Source organism: Benincasa hispida, chromosome 5 (assembly GCF_009727055.1).
Source record: "Benincasa hispida cultivar B227 chromosome 5, ASM972705v1, whole genome shotgun sequence".
Lineage (NCBI taxonomy): Eukaryota > Viridiplantae > Streptophyta > Magnoliopsida > Cucurbitales > Cucurbitaceae > Benincasa > Benincasa hispida.
In genome coordinates this window covers 34,423,248-34,444,854 of record NC_052353.1, presented here as the reverse complement: position 1 = coordinate 34,444,854, position 21,607 = coordinate 34,423,248, and the positions used below count along the sequence as shown (strand labels likewise).

At 33.9% G+C, this 21,607-nt stretch overlaps 1 protein-coding gene across 2 annotated transcripts; it reads right to left on the bottom strand.

The window, feature by feature from the left end:
* Nucleotides 1–707: 707 nt before the first annotated feature.
* On the bottom strand, nucleotides 708–17,871 carry LOC120077949 (probable sphingolipid transporter spinster homolog 2). Of its 2 annotated transcripts, XM_039032083.1 has the most exons (16): nucleotides 17,488–17,871; nucleotides 15,810–15,941; nucleotides 15,132–15,233; nucleotides 14,082–14,186; nucleotides 13,874–13,949; nucleotides 13,551–13,625; nucleotides 13,272–13,374; nucleotides 13,138–13,203; nucleotides 12,194–12,263; nucleotides 11,390–11,472; nucleotides 11,182–11,258; nucleotides 10,522–10,635; nucleotides 9,788–9,907; nucleotides 8,861–8,989; nucleotides 1,832–1,910; nucleotides 708–1,064 (listed from the first exon to the last, which is right to left on the bottom strand). In XM_039032083.1, exons 1-16 carry the CDS (start codon nucleotides 17,601–17,603, stop codon nucleotides 937–939), a joined length of 1,575 nt encoding a protein of 524 aa, XP_038888011.1. In that variant the 5' UTR covers nucleotides 17,604–17,871; the 3' UTR covers nucleotides 708–936. The 2 variants fall into 2 exon arrangements, with proteins under 2 accessions (XP_038888011.1, XP_038888012.1); XM_039032084.1 differs by lacking the exon at nucleotides 17,488–17,871 and having other exon boundaries at nucleotides 15,838–15,941.
* Between the last annotated feature and the right edge of the window lie 3,736 nt (nucleotides 17,872–21,607).

The window sequence follows — 21,607 nt, the reverse complement described above, 5'->3', positions numbered from 1 at the left end:
AAATAATAATAGTAAAATATTTAAATTAGTAATTTAAAATACTTATTGGTAATTTTATATTCATGTTAATTGTGGGATTGAAACGTTTTACCATGCAACGTTGAACTATACTCAATTTGTCGATAATCCATCTATCTTAAAGTACTGAAAACACTTGAAGAAATAGAAATTACGGACTAGGCCAATCGACTTTATACCAATTATTATCATATCAAAGATGGATAGTTCAATCATTCACCTCGTAATTGTTTTAACTCCAAAACGGAAAAAGAAAAGAAAAGAAAAAAAAAATTAATGGATTGATTAGTATCATCAAAAGTGGTGATGCAAATGAATTAAATCTTAAAATGCCTTCAAAATGTAATTTTATCATTTAAATAGTTAATCATATGATTGATCCTTTTAATGAATTCCATGTAAGATCACAAAAGTATTGGTTAAATTATACATATAATTAAAGACATTAATAGTTAAGATTAGTAGGAACACACTTCAAAGTTCAGCCAATCACAAAAAGAAGAGAAAAAATATGTGGGGTGGGGATCATAACATCACCTTCTAACTCCAATTTGATTTAATTATTTTCACATGAATGAAAGACCCTTGAATATATGAGTTCTTTTATATTTTTGTTAATATGTTTATTCAACTATCTAATTCATTATTTTTGTAAAAAGAAAAGGAACTTTCTTCATATACATTCATGATAAGAGTATCCCATTTTATCCATCATATATTTACTTTCAACCCAAAATTTCATCATGAACAAATGGAATGTTAGGATATTCTAAATGCAAGGCTCTTCCACCTTTTATTAGCTGAAAGAATTGTGTAGAAACATTCAAAAAATATGGATCATCTAAAATAGTCTATTTACAAAAAAGAAGCACTAAAATCATACTAGAAAAGGTGATTTGGGAATATGGAACCTTAAGCTTAAGCAGAAGCTTTGTTTGTTTGTTGTACTTTCTCCGCTTCGAGTGAAGGTTCTGCACTCGATCTATTCGGCGTGACTTGCTGCTCATTATCTTCATCAAATCTATCTACACTGTGAAGAAATATTCCTGGCATTCAAGAGAAATATGTGTCGATATAATAATCGGTCTTTCTTTCTTATTAGCTCGAACATGCACTTGATATGTGTTTGATGCATAAAAATGAGCATTGGATTATTTAATTGATTTTAAATTTTTTAACACATTACGGACCTACTCATGGCATGTTTTTTGAAAAGCAAAAAGAAAACTCTTCACGTTTCACTAAAAGATGAAGGTAATATCAATCGGAGCATAATTAGTTAAAACACATATCTTCAACTAGGAGATCAAAGGTTTGAATTCCCCATCCCATATATATGTTTGAACTCACCTAATCAAACTATATCAAAAAGAAAAGAGGAATGATACTTTCTTTTTATTGTACTGTCTAGTTTGTTTAGTAAATCTTATTGAATGATGAAACCATATAATTGGCTGCCTGTCACATTTTCCTCCTCAATGAAGGGTATTCTTTTCCAATGTTTAAATTTAGATACTAAATCTATTTTTACGGTATTAAATATCTAAAATATTTCAAAATATACACTCGTATTTTAAAAAAAAAGAAATAAAATAAAATATACGCATTTGTGTCCTGCTTTCCTAGGAAAGCATGTGTTGTGATGTTTGTCATATCCGTGTCACATGTCCATGTTTCTCATATAATTCAGGTGCAAAAGAGTGTAACCAATGTTGATTATTAAATTCTAAGGGGCAGCACAAACGTAATCAATACGCAAATATCTATGTTTCCAATTTAATGCAATCAACAGAAAGAAAATTTGGTAATTTACCTATGAACCATATAATAGCAGCTGGGAAGAGAAATGCTGTAAGAATGAGAGAAGTCTTCCTCCAGTCGTTAATATGGTCCTACACAATCATTGATATCATTTAGTGCCACTGAACCAGTAATATTGTTAACACTTGAGCAAAAAATATTAGAACTTTTTGATACTGTGAGAAATATAAATATATAACTAACAAAAAAACATGGCAACAGTCGGAACTTCAAGGCTAAGTTACAAATTTAATGCATAAACTTCGATTTCTTTTTTCAATGAGAATCATTCCATCATAATTTCATTGATATTGTGATATTACAAAAGGGAAAATATGCCAATGAAATTACATGATGCTATTCATTTTTCCTATAAGAGAAGTGAGACTGTAATCACAAAAAACTGGGTAAATTTACACCAAGACAGAGAAGTGTACAATAGATGATCAAAGAATAGTGTAAATTCAGTTTCCCTGTGTTCAAAAATACGGTGATTCCATTCAATCCATATAAGCCATAAGAAGTCTTTGATGATGCATTTCCATAAGATTGCCTTCTCTTTCATGAAGCGATGACCAATAATAAGTAATATTTAGCAAAGTTAGAGGGTCATTAGGGAAAACCACATGGTAGTTGAAGGACATTAACAACCACCTCCAAAACGATTGAGCATATTCACAAGAAACTAGAATGTGCATAATTGTTTCAGCATTAGCACGGCAAAGGACGCACCAACTTGGAGCAGACTGTTAGGTTCCCACCCTGCAAACTAGAATAACCCAACAACAAAGAACTTTTCCAAAACTAACTTTGTAGGGAAGAATACTGTGAACAACTAAAACACTCGAGAATAATAAAGTGGTGAAAGAAAACAAACAAGGATTGTTGCCAAAACTCCCAGCCTATTCAAGAGGGCTGGATTTCTCTCCTCTCAGCTACTTCAGCTCCAGCCAAATATTCCACAACCCTCTTCTTCCTCCTCTAGTCTGTTTTATAACCGTCTGGTGGTCCCTCCCCCTTTCCATTAATTCCCACTCCTTGAATATTCTCCCTCCTCATTAGTGATTTTCAATGCATTTCCCTTTTTACCCCTTCTCTTAAATGTGTGAATAATTGGAGGTCTAACAATACCGCTCGCCCCAAAATTCACCTTGTCCTCAAGGTGGAAATGAGGGAATTGCTCATTCATCAAGTAAACTAGCTCCCATGTTGCCTCACTGTCTGGTAGCCCCTTCCATTTCACTAGCCACTCGTTGGACGCTAACTCCCTGTTCCACTGTATTCCTAGGATGCTGTCTGGTACCATTTGAAGTTCAAATTCTTCTGTCAACACTGGTGGATGTTGCTGAATCTGAGCTGCTTGACCCAATTTCTTCTTTAACTGTGAAATATGAAATATATTGTGGATGTTTGCCCCTGGTGGAAGTTCCAACTTGTAGGCTACCTCTCCAATCCTCTCTTTGATTCTGTAGGGGCCGTAATATTTAGGTGCCAGTTTCTCACATCTTTTGCGTGCCAAGGACCTCTGTCTATAAGGTCGGAGTTTGAGGTAGACTCCATCGCCCACTCCGAAATTCAATTCCCTTCTTTGTTGGTCAGCCTGTTTCTTCATCCGGTTCTAAGCTACCACTAAATGTTCCATTAATGCATTCAATGCCGCATCCCTTGCCATCAGCTGTTGCTCTACTAGGTCATTAGTAGTTTTCTTCTCTCCATATGAAATCAGTGCTGGTGGTTTCCTCCCAAACACGGCTTGAAATGGGGTAGTTTTAATGGACGTATGAAAGGTGGTGTTGTACCAAATTTCCGCCCACGGGATCCATTTACTCCATTTGTTAGCCTGCTCGTTACAAAAACATCTCAGGTAGGTCTCCAAACACCTATTGACCCTCTTTGTTTGTCCGTCCGTTTGTGGGTGGAAAGGAATACTCCTTTTCAGCACCGTTCCCATCATAGAAAATAGCTCCTTTTAGAAATGACTCAAGAAGATCTTATCTCTATCTGTCACAATTGACTTTGAGACTCCATGATGTCTGATCACTTCTTGAATAAAAAGTTCTGCGACTTGCTTTGCAGAAAACGGGTGGCATAGCTTGACAAAGTGAGCATATTTACTTAGTCTGTCCACGACAACCATTATAGAGTCGAATCCCTCTGATTTTGGAAGTCCTTCAACAAAGTCCATCGACAGGTCATCCCAAATTTGTTCTGGAATAGGAAGAGGTTCGAGCAGCCCGGTGGCTTTAGACTTTGTTTTGTTGCACTTACAAACCTCACACTGCTCTACATATCCCTTCACATCAGCCTTCATTCCTTGCCAAAATATTTCTCTCGACATTCTTTTATAGGTCCTTAGGAACCCTGAATGACCCCCCAAAATTGAATTGTGAAACGTATGGAGTAAAACCGGAATTAAAGTTGAAGTCTTCGGAATCACTAACCTCCCTTTGTACAGGAACTATCCTCGCTCCCATTGGTACTTTGGCTTCCCTTCTGGGTTTTCTTTATAATCGATATTATTTTCTGTAGCTCCTCATCCTTGTTGACTTCTTTAGGTACCAACTCCACATCTAATATAGAAGGTGTTGTTAACATAAATAATTCAGTCGTGGGAGGCAATCTTGACAGAAGATCAGCTGCCTTATTTTGAAGGCCAAGTTGGTTTTGAATCTCAAAATTGTACCCATGAGTTTGGTCAGCCATTTCTGAAATTGAGGTTGTACTTCTATTTGTTCAATCAGAAATCTGAGGGTCTTTTGATCGGAAATGACTGTGAACATTGCCCCCAATAGGTAATGGTGCCACTTTTGGACTGCTAACACCACAACCATCAATTCTCTTTTGTATATTGATTTCTCCTGGGCTCGAGGGGACAATTTTTGACTGAAATATGCTATTGGCTTCAAATTCTGCATGAGCACTGCTCCTAGCCCAAACCCAGATGCTTCCGTCTCAATTACTAATGGCAATGAGAAATCTGGAAGTGCAAGAACCGGGACAGTAACCATAGCCTGCTTCAAATCCTCAAACGCCCTTTGAGCTTGTTAGTTACAGCCAAACGCGTTCTTGTAGAAGTTGGGTGAGTAGGGCTGTAATCCGCCGATACCTCTTCACAAACCTCCTATGATAGCCCATGAGACCCAAAAATCCCCTAAGTTCTGAAACGTTTTTAGGGGGTGGCCAGTTTACCATTGCCTTGATCTTCTCTCCGTCAGCTTCTACACCATCTTGAGATACCCAATGCCCCAAATACTGGATTCTGGGTTGACAAAATGAGCATTTTTTCTTGTTAGCAAATAATATGTGATCCCTTAAGATATTGAACACTACTGCCAGGTGTGTTTCATGAGTGGATATGTTCAGGCTGTAGACCAGGATGTCGTCGAAGAATACTAGTATGAATCTTCTCAAGAATGGCTTGAATATTTGGTTCATCAATGACTGAAATGTGGCTGGTGCATTGGTCAACCCAAAAGGCATCACCAAAAATTCATAATGCCCTTCGTGCATCCTAAAGGCAGTCTTCGCTATGTCTTCTTCTTTCATAAGTATCTGGTGGTAGCCTGATTCGTAGATCTAATTTGGGAAAAACTGTCGAACCATGAAGTTCATACAACAACTCTTCTATAACAGGTATGGGAAATTCATCTGCCACTGTTATCTGGTTCAGCCTCTTATAGTCTACACAAAATCTCCAGCCCCCATCTTTCTTTTTAACCAGAAGAACTGAACTTGAATAAGGGCATCTACTAGGTCTGATAATGCCTGCCAATAACATCTCTCCCACAAGCTTCTCAATCTCCTCTTTTTGATGATGCCCATACTTATACTGCCTCACATTAACTGACGGTTCCCCTTTTCGAGTGAGGGTCTGGTGGTCGACCTCTCTTTTGGGAGGTAATCGATTGGAGTACTGAAAACATCTTCACTTTCACTGAGTAAGGCTTGGATCATCACTGGAAGTACTTCATCTTGGGTTGCCTCCTCTGCAATGATGTCACGATTGTCTGTGATTTCCAGGTTCTGGAACTCAATCAGGAAACCTTGGTCTTCATCCTCCCATACCTTAGTTAAAGCCTTCAACGATATCTCTGTCCGGGTTAATGAATGGTCCTTGTCTGTGAAACACATGGTCAAAGAAGGCCAATGGACTCCATGAATCCAGTCGTGAATAACCACTAGATTCCCAGAATTACATCCATCTTTCCCAAATCCATTGGAAGGAAATCCACGCTGACTTCTAAGTCTTGTAGCTTTGCTAACAATGATTTGCAGACTCCGTTACCCTTTATGGCTTCTCCATACCTATCACCACCCCATACTTCATTGTTTTGGCCACTGGTAGGTTCAGCCTTTCGATCAGACGCTGGTGTATAAAGTTGTGTGTTGCTCCACAATCTATTAGCACGACAACCTCCTCACCACGAATGACTACCTTCAGTTTCATTGTACCGCGTCTCGAAAATCCCATCATCGAACGTAAAGAGATTTCTACTTCTTCAATTACTTCCGATGAGTTTATCTCAGTGATTTCCTCAGCCTCTTCTCCTTTCATTATCTCTTCCTCTGTTTCATCAGTGGATATGAATAAAAATAATTCACAATTTTCTCTTACCTTACCGTGATGTCCTTGCGAGTATTTATCATTGCAGCGAAAACAAAGCCCCTTCTCCAATCGTTCCCTGTACTCGTTGTCGGAGAGTCGTTTGACTAGAGGTTCTTTCTTCATCGGACTCCCTCTAATTGGAATCATGATCTGCCGAGTCGTGCCCCCCTCCATTCCCTTAGGGTTTGTCTTTACTAAAGCGCTGTTAGTTTTGCTTCCCGCTTGGGCTTCCCCTTCTTTGGGCCCAATAAGGCCAAGTTCGTTAAGGGTCAATCTAAGGGCCAAGTTGCGATCGTTCGCAAATTGGGCCTCTCTCATACTTTCCTCCCGACCCACCAGATGTCTACTGATGACCTCCACCAGTACTGCCAGCTCCAATCCGTTCAAAAATGCATCGATGAGAACGCTTTCAGTGATTTTTGGTAACGGCGCCGAGTAGTTAACAAATTTCTTCACATTATTCTCGAAACTTCCCTCTTGCTTGATCCGTAATAACCTTGCTCCGAGGCTTCCTTCGTTGGTGGGTCGATAGCGTTCGAACAGCCTCTTCTTTAGCTCGTCCCACATTCCAATCGACTTTCGATTATGACTCCATCTGAACCAGTCAACTTCGTCCGGTGCGAAGCTCACAACAGCCACCTTCACCTTCTCCGCATCACTGAGCTCATGAATCTCGAAGTAGTGCTCTACCCTGTAGACACAAGACTCTGGATTTTCTTCGTTGAAGATTGGCATTTCCAGTCTTTTATATTTACTTTTATCTGTCCCTCCAGAGTTCACGTTCGTCGTTGAATCAACCTCATCCAGATTGCCCTTCATCTTGAGCCTTGATCCTTCGCTCATTCCCGCTTCCTCATTCTTCCTCACCGAACTATTTTCACAAACGTCTTCAGACAACTTTTCCATACTTTTGCAAAGGCCGACAATCATACTCTTCATTTCCTGAATCTCCCTCTCACTAGCTTCCAACCGTTCCTCGACCTGTTTCTGCGCCATCTGCCTTGTTCACCCCAAGATTGTTGTGGCTCTGATACCAATTTGTTAGGTTCCCACCCTGCAAACTAGAATAACCCAACAAAGAACTTTCCCAAAACAGAGTATACTCTATGATAATATTATTTATGAACTTTGTAGGGAAGGATTGTTGCCAAAACTCCCAGCGGGCTGGATTTTCTCTCCTCTCAGCTACTTCAGCTCCAGCCAAATATTCCACACCCCCCCTCCTTTCTCCTCTAGTCTGTTTTATAACCACCCGGTGGTCCTTCCACATTTCCATTAATTCCCACTCCTTGAATATTCTTCCTCCTTAGTAGTGATTTTCAATGCATTTCTCTTTTTTACCCCTTTCTTATATGTGTGAATAATTGGAGGTCTAACACGGACACTATCCAAGAAGCCTTTTTTTTTATGAGAGTATCGGCTGTGTTGATACTGCTATGGATAACCTCCCATAGAAAAAAACGAATCTTCTTGGGTATAGGGCCCTTCCATATATTATCATAAAGGATGGTGTTTCTGATCATTACCATTCATAAACTTTGATGTATGTATATCCCTAGATTTCGAATTGTAATTCTAGGCATTACCACCATCAACTAAATAGTCATTTCCTAGCTTTCAACAAGATATATGGCTTCCAAGGATAAACATTTTTTTTATAGGAAACAAACAAGGATAACAAACATGAAGTTAAGAAACGAGCCACAAATTTGTTTTGGATCCCTTTCCAACTAGAGAGTTGGCCTTTGATGCTTTGTAGAGGATTAAGATTCCAAAGAAAGTTAAGTTCTTTTCTTGGTAAGTTTTACTCAGTCAAGTGAATACTTTGGATCGGATTTCAAGAAAATTGCCTTCGTTAGTTGGCCCTTTTGTTGTATCTTTTGCCGGAAGGTAGAAGAAGATTTGGATCACTTGCTTTGGATGTGTGAGTTTGTAAGGTCAGTGCGGGACCGCTTCTTCCAGAAGTTTAATTCTATGTTGGCTCGTCAGAGGGACATTGGTAGTTCGATTGGGGAGTTCCTTCTTCATCCACTTTTCAGAAGAAGGGTTAGTTCTTGTGGTTAGTAGGAGTGTTTGCTTTGTTATGGGTTTTGTGGGGTAAGAGAAATAACACAGCATTCAGAGGGATCGAAAGGGATCCTTTTGATGTTTGGGCCTTGGTGAAGTTTCAAGTTTCCTTTTGGGCTTCGATTTCGAAGGCTTTTTGTAATTACTCTTTAGGTAACATTTTACTTTCTTGGTCCCCAGAGAGGCTTTTGTGAACTTGGTTTTTTGTATGCCTATATTCTTTCATTTTTTTTCAATGAAAGTTATTGTTTCTATCAAATATATATGTGTATATTCATAAGAAAGATATAAAATAAAGAGGAAGAATTAAGATACCCATTTACACCAAACTTAAGTGCCCATATATAGAGAGTATAACAGAGCACAAACCTGGAGAATTCCAACAAGAGGTGAGGATGGTACATCTCCAAAAATGTGGATTGAAACTGTGGAAATAGCCATAGAAAGCGGCCTTAGACTAGGCGTCACACAATGTAGGCATACGAAATTTACCGGACCCTGCAATGAAAAAAACAGTTATATGAACAATAAACACTAAACTCACTTAACTGCTTCCTTTTTAATATAAAAAGAGTAACCAGTTAAAGAATATATAAAATATATTAATTGTAGACTAACATGTTTTTGCATAGGTTTTTGAGTTTAGTGGGGAGTATACCTTAGCCTACTGACTTAAAATTTAGTATAAACTTTAGATTATATTAGAGTTGGAGCTTAGCAAAAAATTTTAAACGAGGTTTAAGGATTAATTGAGAGATCTAGCCAAACTATGCTATTCCTTTATTATGCATATGGTTACCTTTTCTATCAATTGTATTAGAAAGAAAAGACGTTTGAATATGATTATCTTTAGTGATAGATCATGAAGGATGATTAGAAGTCACCAATGAGCAAAACATGCTTTCTTGGTTAACATTGTCGTCATTCCCATCTATCGACAAAGCAAACCTATTCCTTAAAAAGGTATGCTATGTCCCCCTTCCCCATCCTTGTTACATTTTCTTGGAATATAAGTACACAATTGTATAAACTATAGAACAAATACTGTTCAGGCAAGTTCAGCCCTGTCCTTACCACCTTTTAGAGATGATATTCTCCTTTTTACCATTGCGTGTACACACATTTACAATTCTACAAGTCTGACTCTTTCATTGGGCCTTCAGCCACTATTATGAAAGGACTGTTGTCTTTAGGTATTGGAACTAAAGAATTGGCAGTCATATTTAGGTTATGTAATAATCAATAAGAGAAGGTTATAAACTTCGTGGAAAAATCTAATGGAAAAGAAGAATATACCTGTATGGCAAATACTAGTAGTTCACCAATTGAGAAAAGAACCAGGAAGCCATACATGCTTTTGAAGCAAAAGGAACCAAAGCAAAATGCTGCTCCAAGAAATACTGCCGCAGACAGAAGCTACATTTGAAATGTAAGTAATAATATGCATCATCAGACATATAATACATAAAAAGACTTTTATTCATAAAGTTTCTGCAAGTTATATTATAGAGTTCGTGATCCCAGACACAAACGTTACGTATAAGATGACAAAGATAAATGGGAAAAAAAAAAAAAAAAAAAAAAAAAAAAAAAAAGAAAAGAAAATTACTCAAGCGTATTCTAGGCTAAACCCATCTTTATCCATCTCACCCAATTGTCCAACCATAGTTTAACTCCAATCACAGTTAACCAGGTGGAAAACTCTTCCTACTACATAATTAAAAAAATTTTATTTTTTATTTTTTATTTATGTGTGCATGTGCAGGCGCATGTGTGCATGGACGTGTGTGTATGAAAGAGAGAGATTAGAGTGAGATGTACAAAGATGAGTGCATCTAAGTATTGTTAAAAAAAATATAAATAAATAAATGAAAACTATTTTGATTTTTTTATGTGCTAAAACCATAATTTATCCTCTACTGTTTGTGCAAATTTTCAAATTGTCTAATGCTCTAAATATTTCAATTTTATCATTTAATGTCAATCCAAGAAATAAATCCCTTTTAAGTACAGGGACTACCAGGGACTACCTTAAAAGCATTGGAGATAGTGTTGCTCATGCGATCCAAAATATAACCTCCTGCTAGTGTTCCAAAGATTCCAGATACAACTGTAACCCCTCCAAATATCATATCTGCATTTTTCTGTCAAAATATTTCAAAATGTCAAAAATCCAACAATATCTCCAACTTTAAGTCAACACATTCATCCAACCAATTAACATTGATTAAATGATCAACTTAGTTTCTCGTTTTATTTTTCTCACTCTCTTTAGGAGTTCAGAAGTTATATATCAGGAACATTTGTTTCTTTTCGTTAATTCAATAAAGTTTTGTTACATTGTTTTTGTTTCTTTTCATTATTCAATAAAGTTCTGTTTCTTGTAAAAGATAATGATTAATAACGAGTTCCGGAAGTCTTTTGACAAAGTTTTTTTTTCTTCTAGTAAAACACTTCTATAAGCACTTTTGGAAGAATCATTAATTAACTGCGTGCTTTTAGAATTTTCAAAATGACTTTTGATTATGTAATTAGACACAATAAAGTTTTCAATCTTTTTTTTCTTTAATTAACTAAAAAAAGTTCATTATTTTATTAGTCATTTAAAACTCGCCCTAACAGAAAGAAGTGGGAGAGAGAGTAAATGGTTCGATATCCAAGATTATAGTCATAAGATAAAGTGCTTTCACCATTTGATAAATACTGTAACCAGCTTTGGGCCCCCAATATGAGTATGCTCCTATGACAAAGTTATATGCCACATAACCTAAAAACAAATTTCAGAGTTTAAAGTAAATTCATAGAGTGTGATAATTGAAAGTACTTGTATCCAAAATCTCAACATTATTATGATCAATAAGCGAAAAAAAGCTAGGATAAATTAAGTGAAGGAAATACCTAAAACATTGACGACAAAAACCTTATTGACCAAAAGCGCTTTCATATCTTTCACAAATCGCAATACTTCGCTAAGGACAGAACTGCCATAAGTTAAGGACAGAACAGGATCAGATGGCATATTAGCATTCAATGTCTATTGCTAGATCTCTCTTACACATTATAACTACAATGAATGAAGAGAATATGACTTCTATTAGTTTTATTTAGACTAAAACTCCTCTACATGAAGTTCGTCTGTACAATGCAGCATATGTGCCATGCCTAGGAGTGCCCATGGGGGCTAGGATGTTTAAAGATACCCTCTTAAGTTCTAAGTTCAAGCTTTTAAATTGGAACTTAAGACTTTAAAACCCTTGCTACCTCTCGAAGCAAGCCGGAAAATGAACAACCTATGGTTATATTAGACCAGCTAAAGAAAGACGGAAAATTTTAAGGTATGGCAGGAATCTGGATACTCCTTCCATTTATTGCCTACCATGTCAGCATCCTTTTTAAAATTGATGTAGGGTCCACGATCATTAACAAATATTAATAAAAGGAAAAACACAGCGTGAATAAAGGGATTATGTACTCCCATAGTGCCAGAAATGTTTCCAAGGAAGACGAGGATTTTAGCAGGTTTTGTGCCAATTGCACATACATTTATGAGTTCAACTGTTCATTCTCCTGTCACTGATGATATAGTCAATGTTATGCATTGTTCATTTTGCTATCAATGTTGGTATAAATGGATTTAACAATTGAACTACCATACCCACTAAAAAGTTGTGCTAGATTCAAGCTTAACAATGATTCGCTTACATGGAAGAATTTTCTGCACTCTTCTCTTGGAAATCCTTGGGAGATACTCCAACTTTAGTTTTCAAGTCATCTAATACCATAGACACACCAAAAAGAAAAGTTATGGCTCATAAACATGGCAAACATGCACAAGAAAAACAGAGAGAATGGGGCAGATGGCAAGTAATGTACCCAAATGTGATGCAAATGACACAGGAAAAATCAATATTACTGGAATACAATTTTCACTATATACTTCTTGGATAGGAAATGGGCTAGTAGTAAATTGAAATACAGATATACAAGAAAAGATTAAATCAAAGCATGGATGAATGTAGTAGGAAGGGCAAGGCATCAGTCTAACCAGGTCACAGGAGGGCTGTGGTGATTTGTTAGGATACCTCCTAACAAGAACACTAAAAGATAGAAATACATATTGTAATATCGATAACGAAACTATAATATATCTCAACACATTCTAGAGGGCTGAGAATCCTCTCCTAAATTTCCAATTAGGAAATCATCACAAATTTCTTCACACATCTAGCCATCCTCTCCCATACCATTTATAACCAAAAAAACTAACAAACTTAATGTTTATTTACTAGAATGCCCTTCCTATTAATCATACTAATTATCCTCACATAATCCTAACTTGGAGCCTTACATGATTCATATAACAATCAGATATATCTTCATAAAGCATTAATTAACTGAACCTACTTAAAACTTTTCTTTAGAAATAACAAAACCAACTCAATGCAGCTCTGAAAAATATTAATTTAACTGAGATACGAGAAAATTAGCAGAATTATAGCTGAACTTTGCATGCCTATGGGCCTCTATTGAATTTCCTATGATTTTTATATGCAATCCCATCTAAAGAAGAAAGATGGATTGCAGATGGCAACACCACCAACTATATGAACAAAGATTTAAAGTCTTAAATTAATTATACCAAGTACCTTTAACTGATGAGGCAGTCGTATCTACAGGTATTGGTGCATTAGTTGTCTCTTGAGGAGCAAAACCTGCATCCACGCATTGTGTAGTTAGAGCACAACAAAAACTGCTTGTATGATCTAAACTTGATCCTTACCCTTCAATTGCAAGGGTTTTATAACAAAACCAAGAACTGCAAATGAAACCATCAATATTGCCTCCCCCCAAAATGCATAGCGCCAGCCTAAATGTTGACCAACCTATGAATTAAAAATTAAAGTTATTCAACTACACAAATACCAAGACAGGATAATGAGAAAAAAGCAGAAAGAAAAGCAATCATAACATGGGAGAAAATTTGTTCAAATTTTAGATTATGAATTATTCTTTGTTTGTAGTATAGGAGACTACACTGATGCATCCAATAACAACTTACAAATCCACCGTAAAGATAACCAATTGCATAGCCAGTTGGTATACACATGTAGAATATTCCAAGCCAACCTGTTTTCTGTGACAAATGAGAAAATGTTTCCAATTAGATGGACAATATACTAAAAAAATGCTTGATTGTAAAATTTTGAGGTGACAATGGCGAATGAAAAATCTACCATTAGCAACTTCAAGTTTATAATTATCTAAATTAGGCTGTTGTTTACGATGGAAATATCACACTTAAAAAATTTTTTTAAGGAACACACAGGTAGATATATTATTGTGATAAAATTTCAAGCAAATTCTAGAAGGAAATAAATGAACCTTCTCAACTGGTGCATTGTCATCAATGAATGGTGCAGCAAGACTTATAAATGAAGCCTCACCAACACCAACAATCCTACAGATCAGAGAAAAAGCATTACATTCATGAAGATGAGAATAATCCCCATATAATTAAAACAGAAAGTAGAAAAAGAGAAGGATAGAAAATAACAGAGAAATGGAGGAAAAAGATGAGATATTTGCTTACATGCGACATACAGCAATAGACCAGAAATTAAATGAAAAACCACAGCCAACTACTGCCAAAGTCCAAACAGATAATCCAACACCAATAAGCCTAAACGGATTTGCCCTGCAAAAATTAAAAGATATAGCTTCATAACAAATAAATTTGAAGAAATTACTGCTTGTTCTTGTAGATGTGTTCTTTCTGTGGTTATGATGCTAGTAAATTCTCTATGTGCAATTGTTCTCCGGCTGATTCTTTATGGTATAACTGATTGACCATTTTTGGGTCAAACCATCACGAGATGTCTGATTGTACCTTATAATTTTAGGTTCTACCTGATGGCACTTCTCGTGCTATTTTTTCTATACATTTATCTTTAACAATTTCTTGCTTCATATGAAAAGTTTATTCAAAATCAACTTTAGAATGTTGCCAATAGAAAATCAAAAAACAGTATAGTCAAAGGGGCAACAACTTGATCATTGAACATTTTGACCACTGAAGAGAAGAATAGGAAAAGGGCATTGGATTAACTAGGTTTTATGAAAGATTGGGATTTCACCATTTTTGGGGGGATGATCCTCAATTTTCAAGTGGACCACACATTTTCATTCCATTTTATTGATTTGATAAGCAACAATTGAGGCAAGGTTCTGCACATCTTGACTAAGTTTGCCTAAAGTTGTCTCGTGCAATTAGTCGAGATGTCATAAGCTTGTTTGAACTCTTGCAGATATTAAAAAAGAATTGCAGCATATTTCAATTACTCGATTTCATTTCAAGTGCTACCATGGAATGCATCATATTCACATTTCACAGTTAGGGGTCCAACATCAAATGAAAAGGTTCGACGTACAAATTTTACAAAAAGAAGCAGCTCTAGAAAGTTATAATAATATAATAAACAAGAAAAAGACATGTTAAATATTTAATAAAATGATTGTTCATATTATACAATTAATGTTGGAAGCCATAAAAATTCAAACATGTAATGTTGGAAGCCTGAAAAATTCAAACATGTTATATCTTGCATCATTAGGTAAGGCATTCAAGAATTATTTAGATTACCTCTTTGCTAATGATGCAAATATTGGACAAGCCACAAGAAGTCCAACCATAAAAGCAGAGGATAGAACTCCATCCTCAAAATTGCTCAAGTTAAATTGGCCCCTAAGCAGAATAATCCAATAACACATCTTTAGAAGACGAGATGAAACAGTATTAGGTTGTTAATAACACATGTTAAGTGATTTACAATTCGAGCCAATGAGGCTATTGAAAGCAAGATTACATAGCCAACTATGGTTGATTCCCTTTTACATTGTAACCTACTGGATGTGTTTGAAATATCAAAATGGACAACTAAGGACCATTATATCAGCTACGACATTGATGGAAAGATAGATGTAGCAGTAAACAAAAGATTAAAATATTTAATAACTTAGTATTAGAAACGACTGTAGTGTATCAGCATAAAACTAGAATGAGCATACATACAACAAAGAAAAATTACCAAAAAATTTTGACAAATTCAGACATCTCAATGTAAGAGACAAAGCAAGATGCTTTTCTCCATCCCAACAATCCTTCTATCTAAAAGGAGAACAAATAATAATAATAGCAACAAATATTTGACCCCAGCAACCCCTCACTCCACTTGCATGACAAAGAAAAAAAGATGAACTAACAATATGGTGCAACAAATGACAACAAAGTTTCTCATGGTGTCCTTCAAACAAATCTTACTGTATTCCGGAACCAGAGGTACATGTACCATCAGTTGTGCAAGTTGTCCGGTGCCCATTCACACCATTGCTTGCCATTGCCCCTCTATCCATATAATTTATCAGGTGGATGACACAAAATATGATAAGCAGCCTGCAAATTCAAACATACATGTATTAGTCGCCTGACTTCAAAAAAGAAACTTATACAAAGAAAACTTCAATTGAAGCTGAGAAGTTGTTCAAGACACTAGGAAGATATGACCCAAGATACATAGCCCCAAAATATCACAAGGTTCTCAGTAAGACCTATTTTTTCCTTGGAAAAACTCTCTTATTCCTTTAAGTCAAATATCTAAGGGCATGTTTGGCCCAAGGAGTAGGAGTTGGGAGAGTGTAGCTACTTCACTTCTTGTCTAGTCCAAGGTGTTCTTAAACCCCTTGTGGGCCCACGACCACAACTAAAGAACAACAATTCATGACTTATTAACTTCTCGCAATGTGGGTTCTACGATCAAACAATTTCCCTTCTTGCCCCAAATGCTCCCTAAAAAACAACATTGTTACATATCGCTTGCCATGCCAACAAATTCGTCATAGCATCTTAAGAAAAATAGACAGCCTTGGTGTTTCAAGTTCGGTTTCCATCTTCTAAGTCCTTGTTTGTTTAGTAGTGAGGCAACACGGGTGGGAGGTGAGAGGGCTTTAGATTTATAGAGAGAGAGAGAGACTAAAGTCTACCCAAGCTAAAAAGATTAGAATGTGTGGGTCTTTGGTGATATGAGAGTTGCAAAAAACTCGAGATTATCGATAAGATCAACCTTAGATGAGTTGGAGTCCATGGTCCTGAGCAAAAGAGGCGTGAGAGGAGTGAATGTCTTACAGTAAGATGATTCAAAAGAGACGAAGAGAATTCATAAGATTCTTCCATGTTCCAAATTCAAGAAATATGACCAAGACAAATCCTATCCACCATATAAGGCATAAGTACACTCATAAAGTTGTCTATCATTGCATAGTAGTTTAATATCCGGCCTCAGTAGTCTCAAATAGCGGGTGCAGGCCTGCCTCTTTCATTAGGCGATTCACCACTGAAGCGAAGAAAAGGCTGTATCAAAAAAGGGGTACTACGAGTACAAGCCCTCTATCCCATGCATCTAACCTGCTTGTGTGGCTCACGAGTTCCACAAACTCGACCCTGTCTCTCCAACACGAACCCCATGAATGCTCCTTTAATGGTTGTGCATGTGCTCAAAAGTATTCAGTAACAGTAACCCCTTATTTCTTCCCAACCAGAATTTCAAAAAGGAAAGCAACAACAAAACTCATCCACAAACGATTTCCTTTGTAAAATACAGCACAGTAATCTCACTACAACAAAACCACATGGGAAAACTCAAAATGCAAGCTGACATGATAAATCAAAAGGGTTTCCTTCAATTGCTACAAACCACCATATAATCACTAAGAAAACAAAATTACACATATGTTCCCTCACCTACACCAAACAAAACATTGAGAGAGCAAAAAAAACCCACACAACTTAAAAGAATTGTATCTATAACAGAAAAACATAAAAAGTTGAGAGTAGCTCTTCACAGAACAAAATTTTCCAGAAAACCAACCAACCAAACAAGCATGCATTTAGAAACCCAAATCACTGGCAGTAATTTTTTTTTTTTTAAAAAAAAAAAAAGTACCTCAATGGCGTAAACCAAGAAGGGTTAGAAGCTCCATTAACAGAGCTCGCCATATCCGCCATAACTGGGGTATTACGCTCCTCTAAACGTTCAACTGGCTCGTCCTTTTTAGCCATCGCGTTGAGAGAAACCCAGAAACAAAAAGAGAAAAAGCAAAGAACTTTGATATCTTAAGAAGGTGAATTTGTGGGTAAAGTCATGGGGATTGAGAATGAGAGTGGAAGGTAAAACAGAGAAGAGCGAGAAGATGGTGAAAAAGCTTCTGTTTGGCAGTGAAATGGAGATTTTGAAAATGGGAGAAAAAAATTGAAGTGAAAAAAGCGATTCTAAGAATAGGGGATTTCAGATTTAGAAAAGTTGAGTTAGGATTTAAGAAGATAATGCTGAAAAATGATCTGTATCAATTATGTGTTCACTATTTCTGTTGAGATTCTCTGATTTCAACTGTTATTCCTACTTACTTTTTTTCTCTCTAAAAAAAGCAAAATTACTTTGACTCATATATTTAGCTTTATTATTTCAAATATTTTGTCTCTTAGATTCTTTAGAATAAATCTTTGATTTATCGGATTACGGAAAAATAATTGTTTAGATAATAAATGTATGTTTTTTTTATGTATAGGATTAATTAAAGGTCTATTTTTGTTTTTTTATTCAAAAATTTTAAGATTGTATTTATCTTTCCAAATATTTAATTTTGAAAATAAGTATTCATCTATATTAATTTTATAAATACTTATAAATCTTTTCAGTTAAAATTTTTTATTTAAATGATAAGAAAATCAATTCAAACAGATTAAGTTATTTTAGATAACCGTATTGTTTGATAACTACTCAAATAACTTCGAAAAGAATCTCAAACTTTATCTTTAATAATTTTTATCAAAAAAAGAAAAATAATATAAAAACCACAAATATATATAAATAAAAGTTAGTTTAATAATAAGGGGTAATTGAAACATTAAAAATGGATAATTGATCCAATTGAAAGTTCATTGCAACCAATCCTATAGTTCAAGACAGTTTTTTGCAATTTTTCCAAAAAAAAATAAATATGTATTTAAAAAATGTATTCATATAAGTAGTAGAAATTAGATCCAAATTAAACATTTAAATTTATACATTTGTTACAATTTCTTAGTTATAAGTTTGAGGACTCAAGTTTTACCGTTTTAATTATATAATCGACTGCAAGTTTTTGCAATGTACCCTAAAAATTATTAGAAATATTGTCAAAAATCTTATTTGGATAGTTTTTTTAATTATAACTAAATCAAATCAAATGTATAGAATTATTGTGTGCAGTATAAAATGTGTTACAATTCAATTATATATTTTTTTAAAATGAAATTAATGTAGATTTTTTATCTAATTTTTCCCCTTCTTTTTTACTTTTTCATTTTTATCAATGGGCATTCATCTTATCTTAAAATAATTAAAAAAACATCATATACATTACCTTGTATTTTTCATTCAATAGAAATACCATAATTTTTTTTCATCATATAAAATACAAGGAAAAATTTAACTGATAAAAGAAATATCAAACTATTTATAAAAATAATAAAAATATATATTGATAGACTTCTATTATTATATGTCACATAGTATCAAAGATAGATTCTATCATTAATAAACTTTTATAAACCTCTATTAAAAAAGGTTAAATTTTGTTATTTTACGTAAATAGTTCTCCTTATTTTTATACTTTTAAAAATCTTCCAAATATAATATATTTTTAATTTAAACGATCAAATACCTCATTTTACTTTTCAACTTTATCTTCTAATAAAATAATATATTCATACTAAATCCATCAAATCAATTATCTTATATGAGAATAACTTTCTAACAATTCGATTTTTCTCATGGATAAAATATCAATTATCATACTCAAAGTCAACTTAGAATATGGTTTACAATATATATTCTCCATTTATTGGAATTTCAAAACTTAAAAAATATTTATTATGTTAACCTTTCAAAATACTTTTGTTTTCCCTCTCTTATTTTAAATATATAATTTTAATATAATAAATTTGGATAAGGAGGTAATAAATGACTAAATATTAATCACATTATGATTATTATTTTTATAACAACCATCCTTTTGTAAAGTTAGTGATAATTGGCAAACATTGCCCTTGGGATTGAATTTTGATCCTCCATTGTTGTACTTGAAATAATAAATAATAATAGTATACTAATGAAAATAGTAGATAATAATTAAATAGAGAAAGTTTAACCCACCCGACCCAACCCCACCCCACCCGACCTAATCCAACCCAACAAAAATATAGAAAGTTTAACCCAACTCAATCTAGATTAAGTTGGGTAGTCTAAATTTGCTTGGTTTGTCGAGTTTTTTTAACACTCTTAATTAAGATATAGTTAAAATAATAATAATAATAAGATTTGATCTTAACATTTGATCTAACTTTTAAATCTAATATATTTTTAAAATTTCCATGAACTAAATAACTATAACCATCAAACAAAATTTTTAGACTATAATTATAACAATCATGCTCGTATATAATTATAAAAGCTTCAAACATATTCAAATTTAAATCCTAGATGGGGCTCACTTTCACTTCATACAAGAGATTTTTTTTTTCTAGAAAGGGAATATAGTCAATTATGTTCACATATTTTTTTAATTTAAAAAGAGAGAGAGGAAAAGAAAAAGTGGTATTATTTTATTAATGAAGAATATAAATAAAAATTCATAAATTTCATAAAGAATATCCAATTTAGACCCAATTGAAATACTTTGAAAAACTTTTCTCTTTTATTTACAAAGTACTTTATAAAAGATTCTAACTTAGCCAAATAAATTAAATAAAAGATAAAGATAATTATTACCTTTTGGCAAAAGGCTTCTATAGTTGGTTTTTGTGCCAACTCATAGGAAGACAAAAAAGTGACAAAATAGTCCCAATCAAATATTTTTTAATGGGTAATGATAATGATTTTTGTACTTTTCATTTTTATATCAATAATGTATATATAATTTACCATTTGCTTTTTCACTTTTCTTACAACATACTTTTATTTGGACAATTAACTCACTTTTTTTTTTAATTTTATACTAGGTTAAATTATACAAAATATCTTCATGGATTTAATTTCAACTTTTTTTTCAATATTTTTACACTTTTATTTGTATTTTAAATGTTCAAAATGGTTTCAAATTAAACCAAAATTTTAACTAAAAAGCCTAACAAAAATTAAAATATTAAAAAAAATTAAAAAGTAGATATCAAATTTTAACCTCCATTTAGTATAGTATTTGATTTTTGAAAATTAAATCTATTTCATTCATATATTTTACAATTATTTGTATTTTCTTAAGTATAATGGTTGATTTTTAAAAAATTATTGGTGAAAAATAAATAACAAAGAAATAAATTTGGAAGTGGAATTAATGTCCATAGACTTGATTTTTAGAAACAAAAAGATAATCAAACAGGACCTGAGTAAGATTGAAAATGTTTAAACGTTTGTATAAACTAATAATTTAGATAAACTAGTGAATATATTCTATTTATAAAATTGTAGCATCATTCTCTTTCCATAAGTCTCACTTTAATGAAGAATATAAACTCCTAACAAGTTGTCCATCCAAATTGATATTTGCTAGTTGGGCTGTCTCACACATGACCAAATTTTTTACACTATTAATATGAAAGGATTGTTTAATAAGAATTTTTCCATCCATTAAAAGAAATATATATATATATAGTATTAAGTTCATCATTTTATCTCTAGTTTAATTCTTGACTTTGTCATTTTTACCCATCTAAACACAACTTAGTGATTAAGACAATAATATTTTCCACAAATCTCATTTTTTTTTATAAAAAAAAGTGTTACTCACTACATCTTGTAAAACAAATATTTTTTTTCCTATATATATATATGAGAGAATATTAATGTAATTTTAAGGAAAAATAAATCCAATAAAAGAGGGGAGGGAGAACTCTAATGAGAAAGTTTTGTGATTCTTAGGAAGATTATTGTGCTTGATTGTAGCCATCAATCTTTGCAACAAAGATGATTTATCTTTTTTTCTTTTGTGTGAGAGATAAAAGTGTAAAGAAAATAAAGTAACATTTTT

Excerpts from the sequence above, each read along its gene's own strand:
- LOC120077949 (XM_039032083.1), bottom strand. The coding sequence starts at position 17,603 with ATGGCTAAAAAGGACGAGCCAGTTGAACGTTTAGAGGAGCGTAATACC. Across the intron at positions 14,187-15,131 it reads TTTGCATCATTAGCAAAGAG|GGCAAATCCGTTTAGGCTTA; the intron begins GTAATCTAAATA and ends TAATTTTTGCAG. Across the intron at positions 1,911-8,860 it reads CTCTTGTTGGAATTCTCCAG|GACCATATTAACGACTGGAG; the intron begins GTTTGTGCTCTG and ends ATGATTGTGTAG.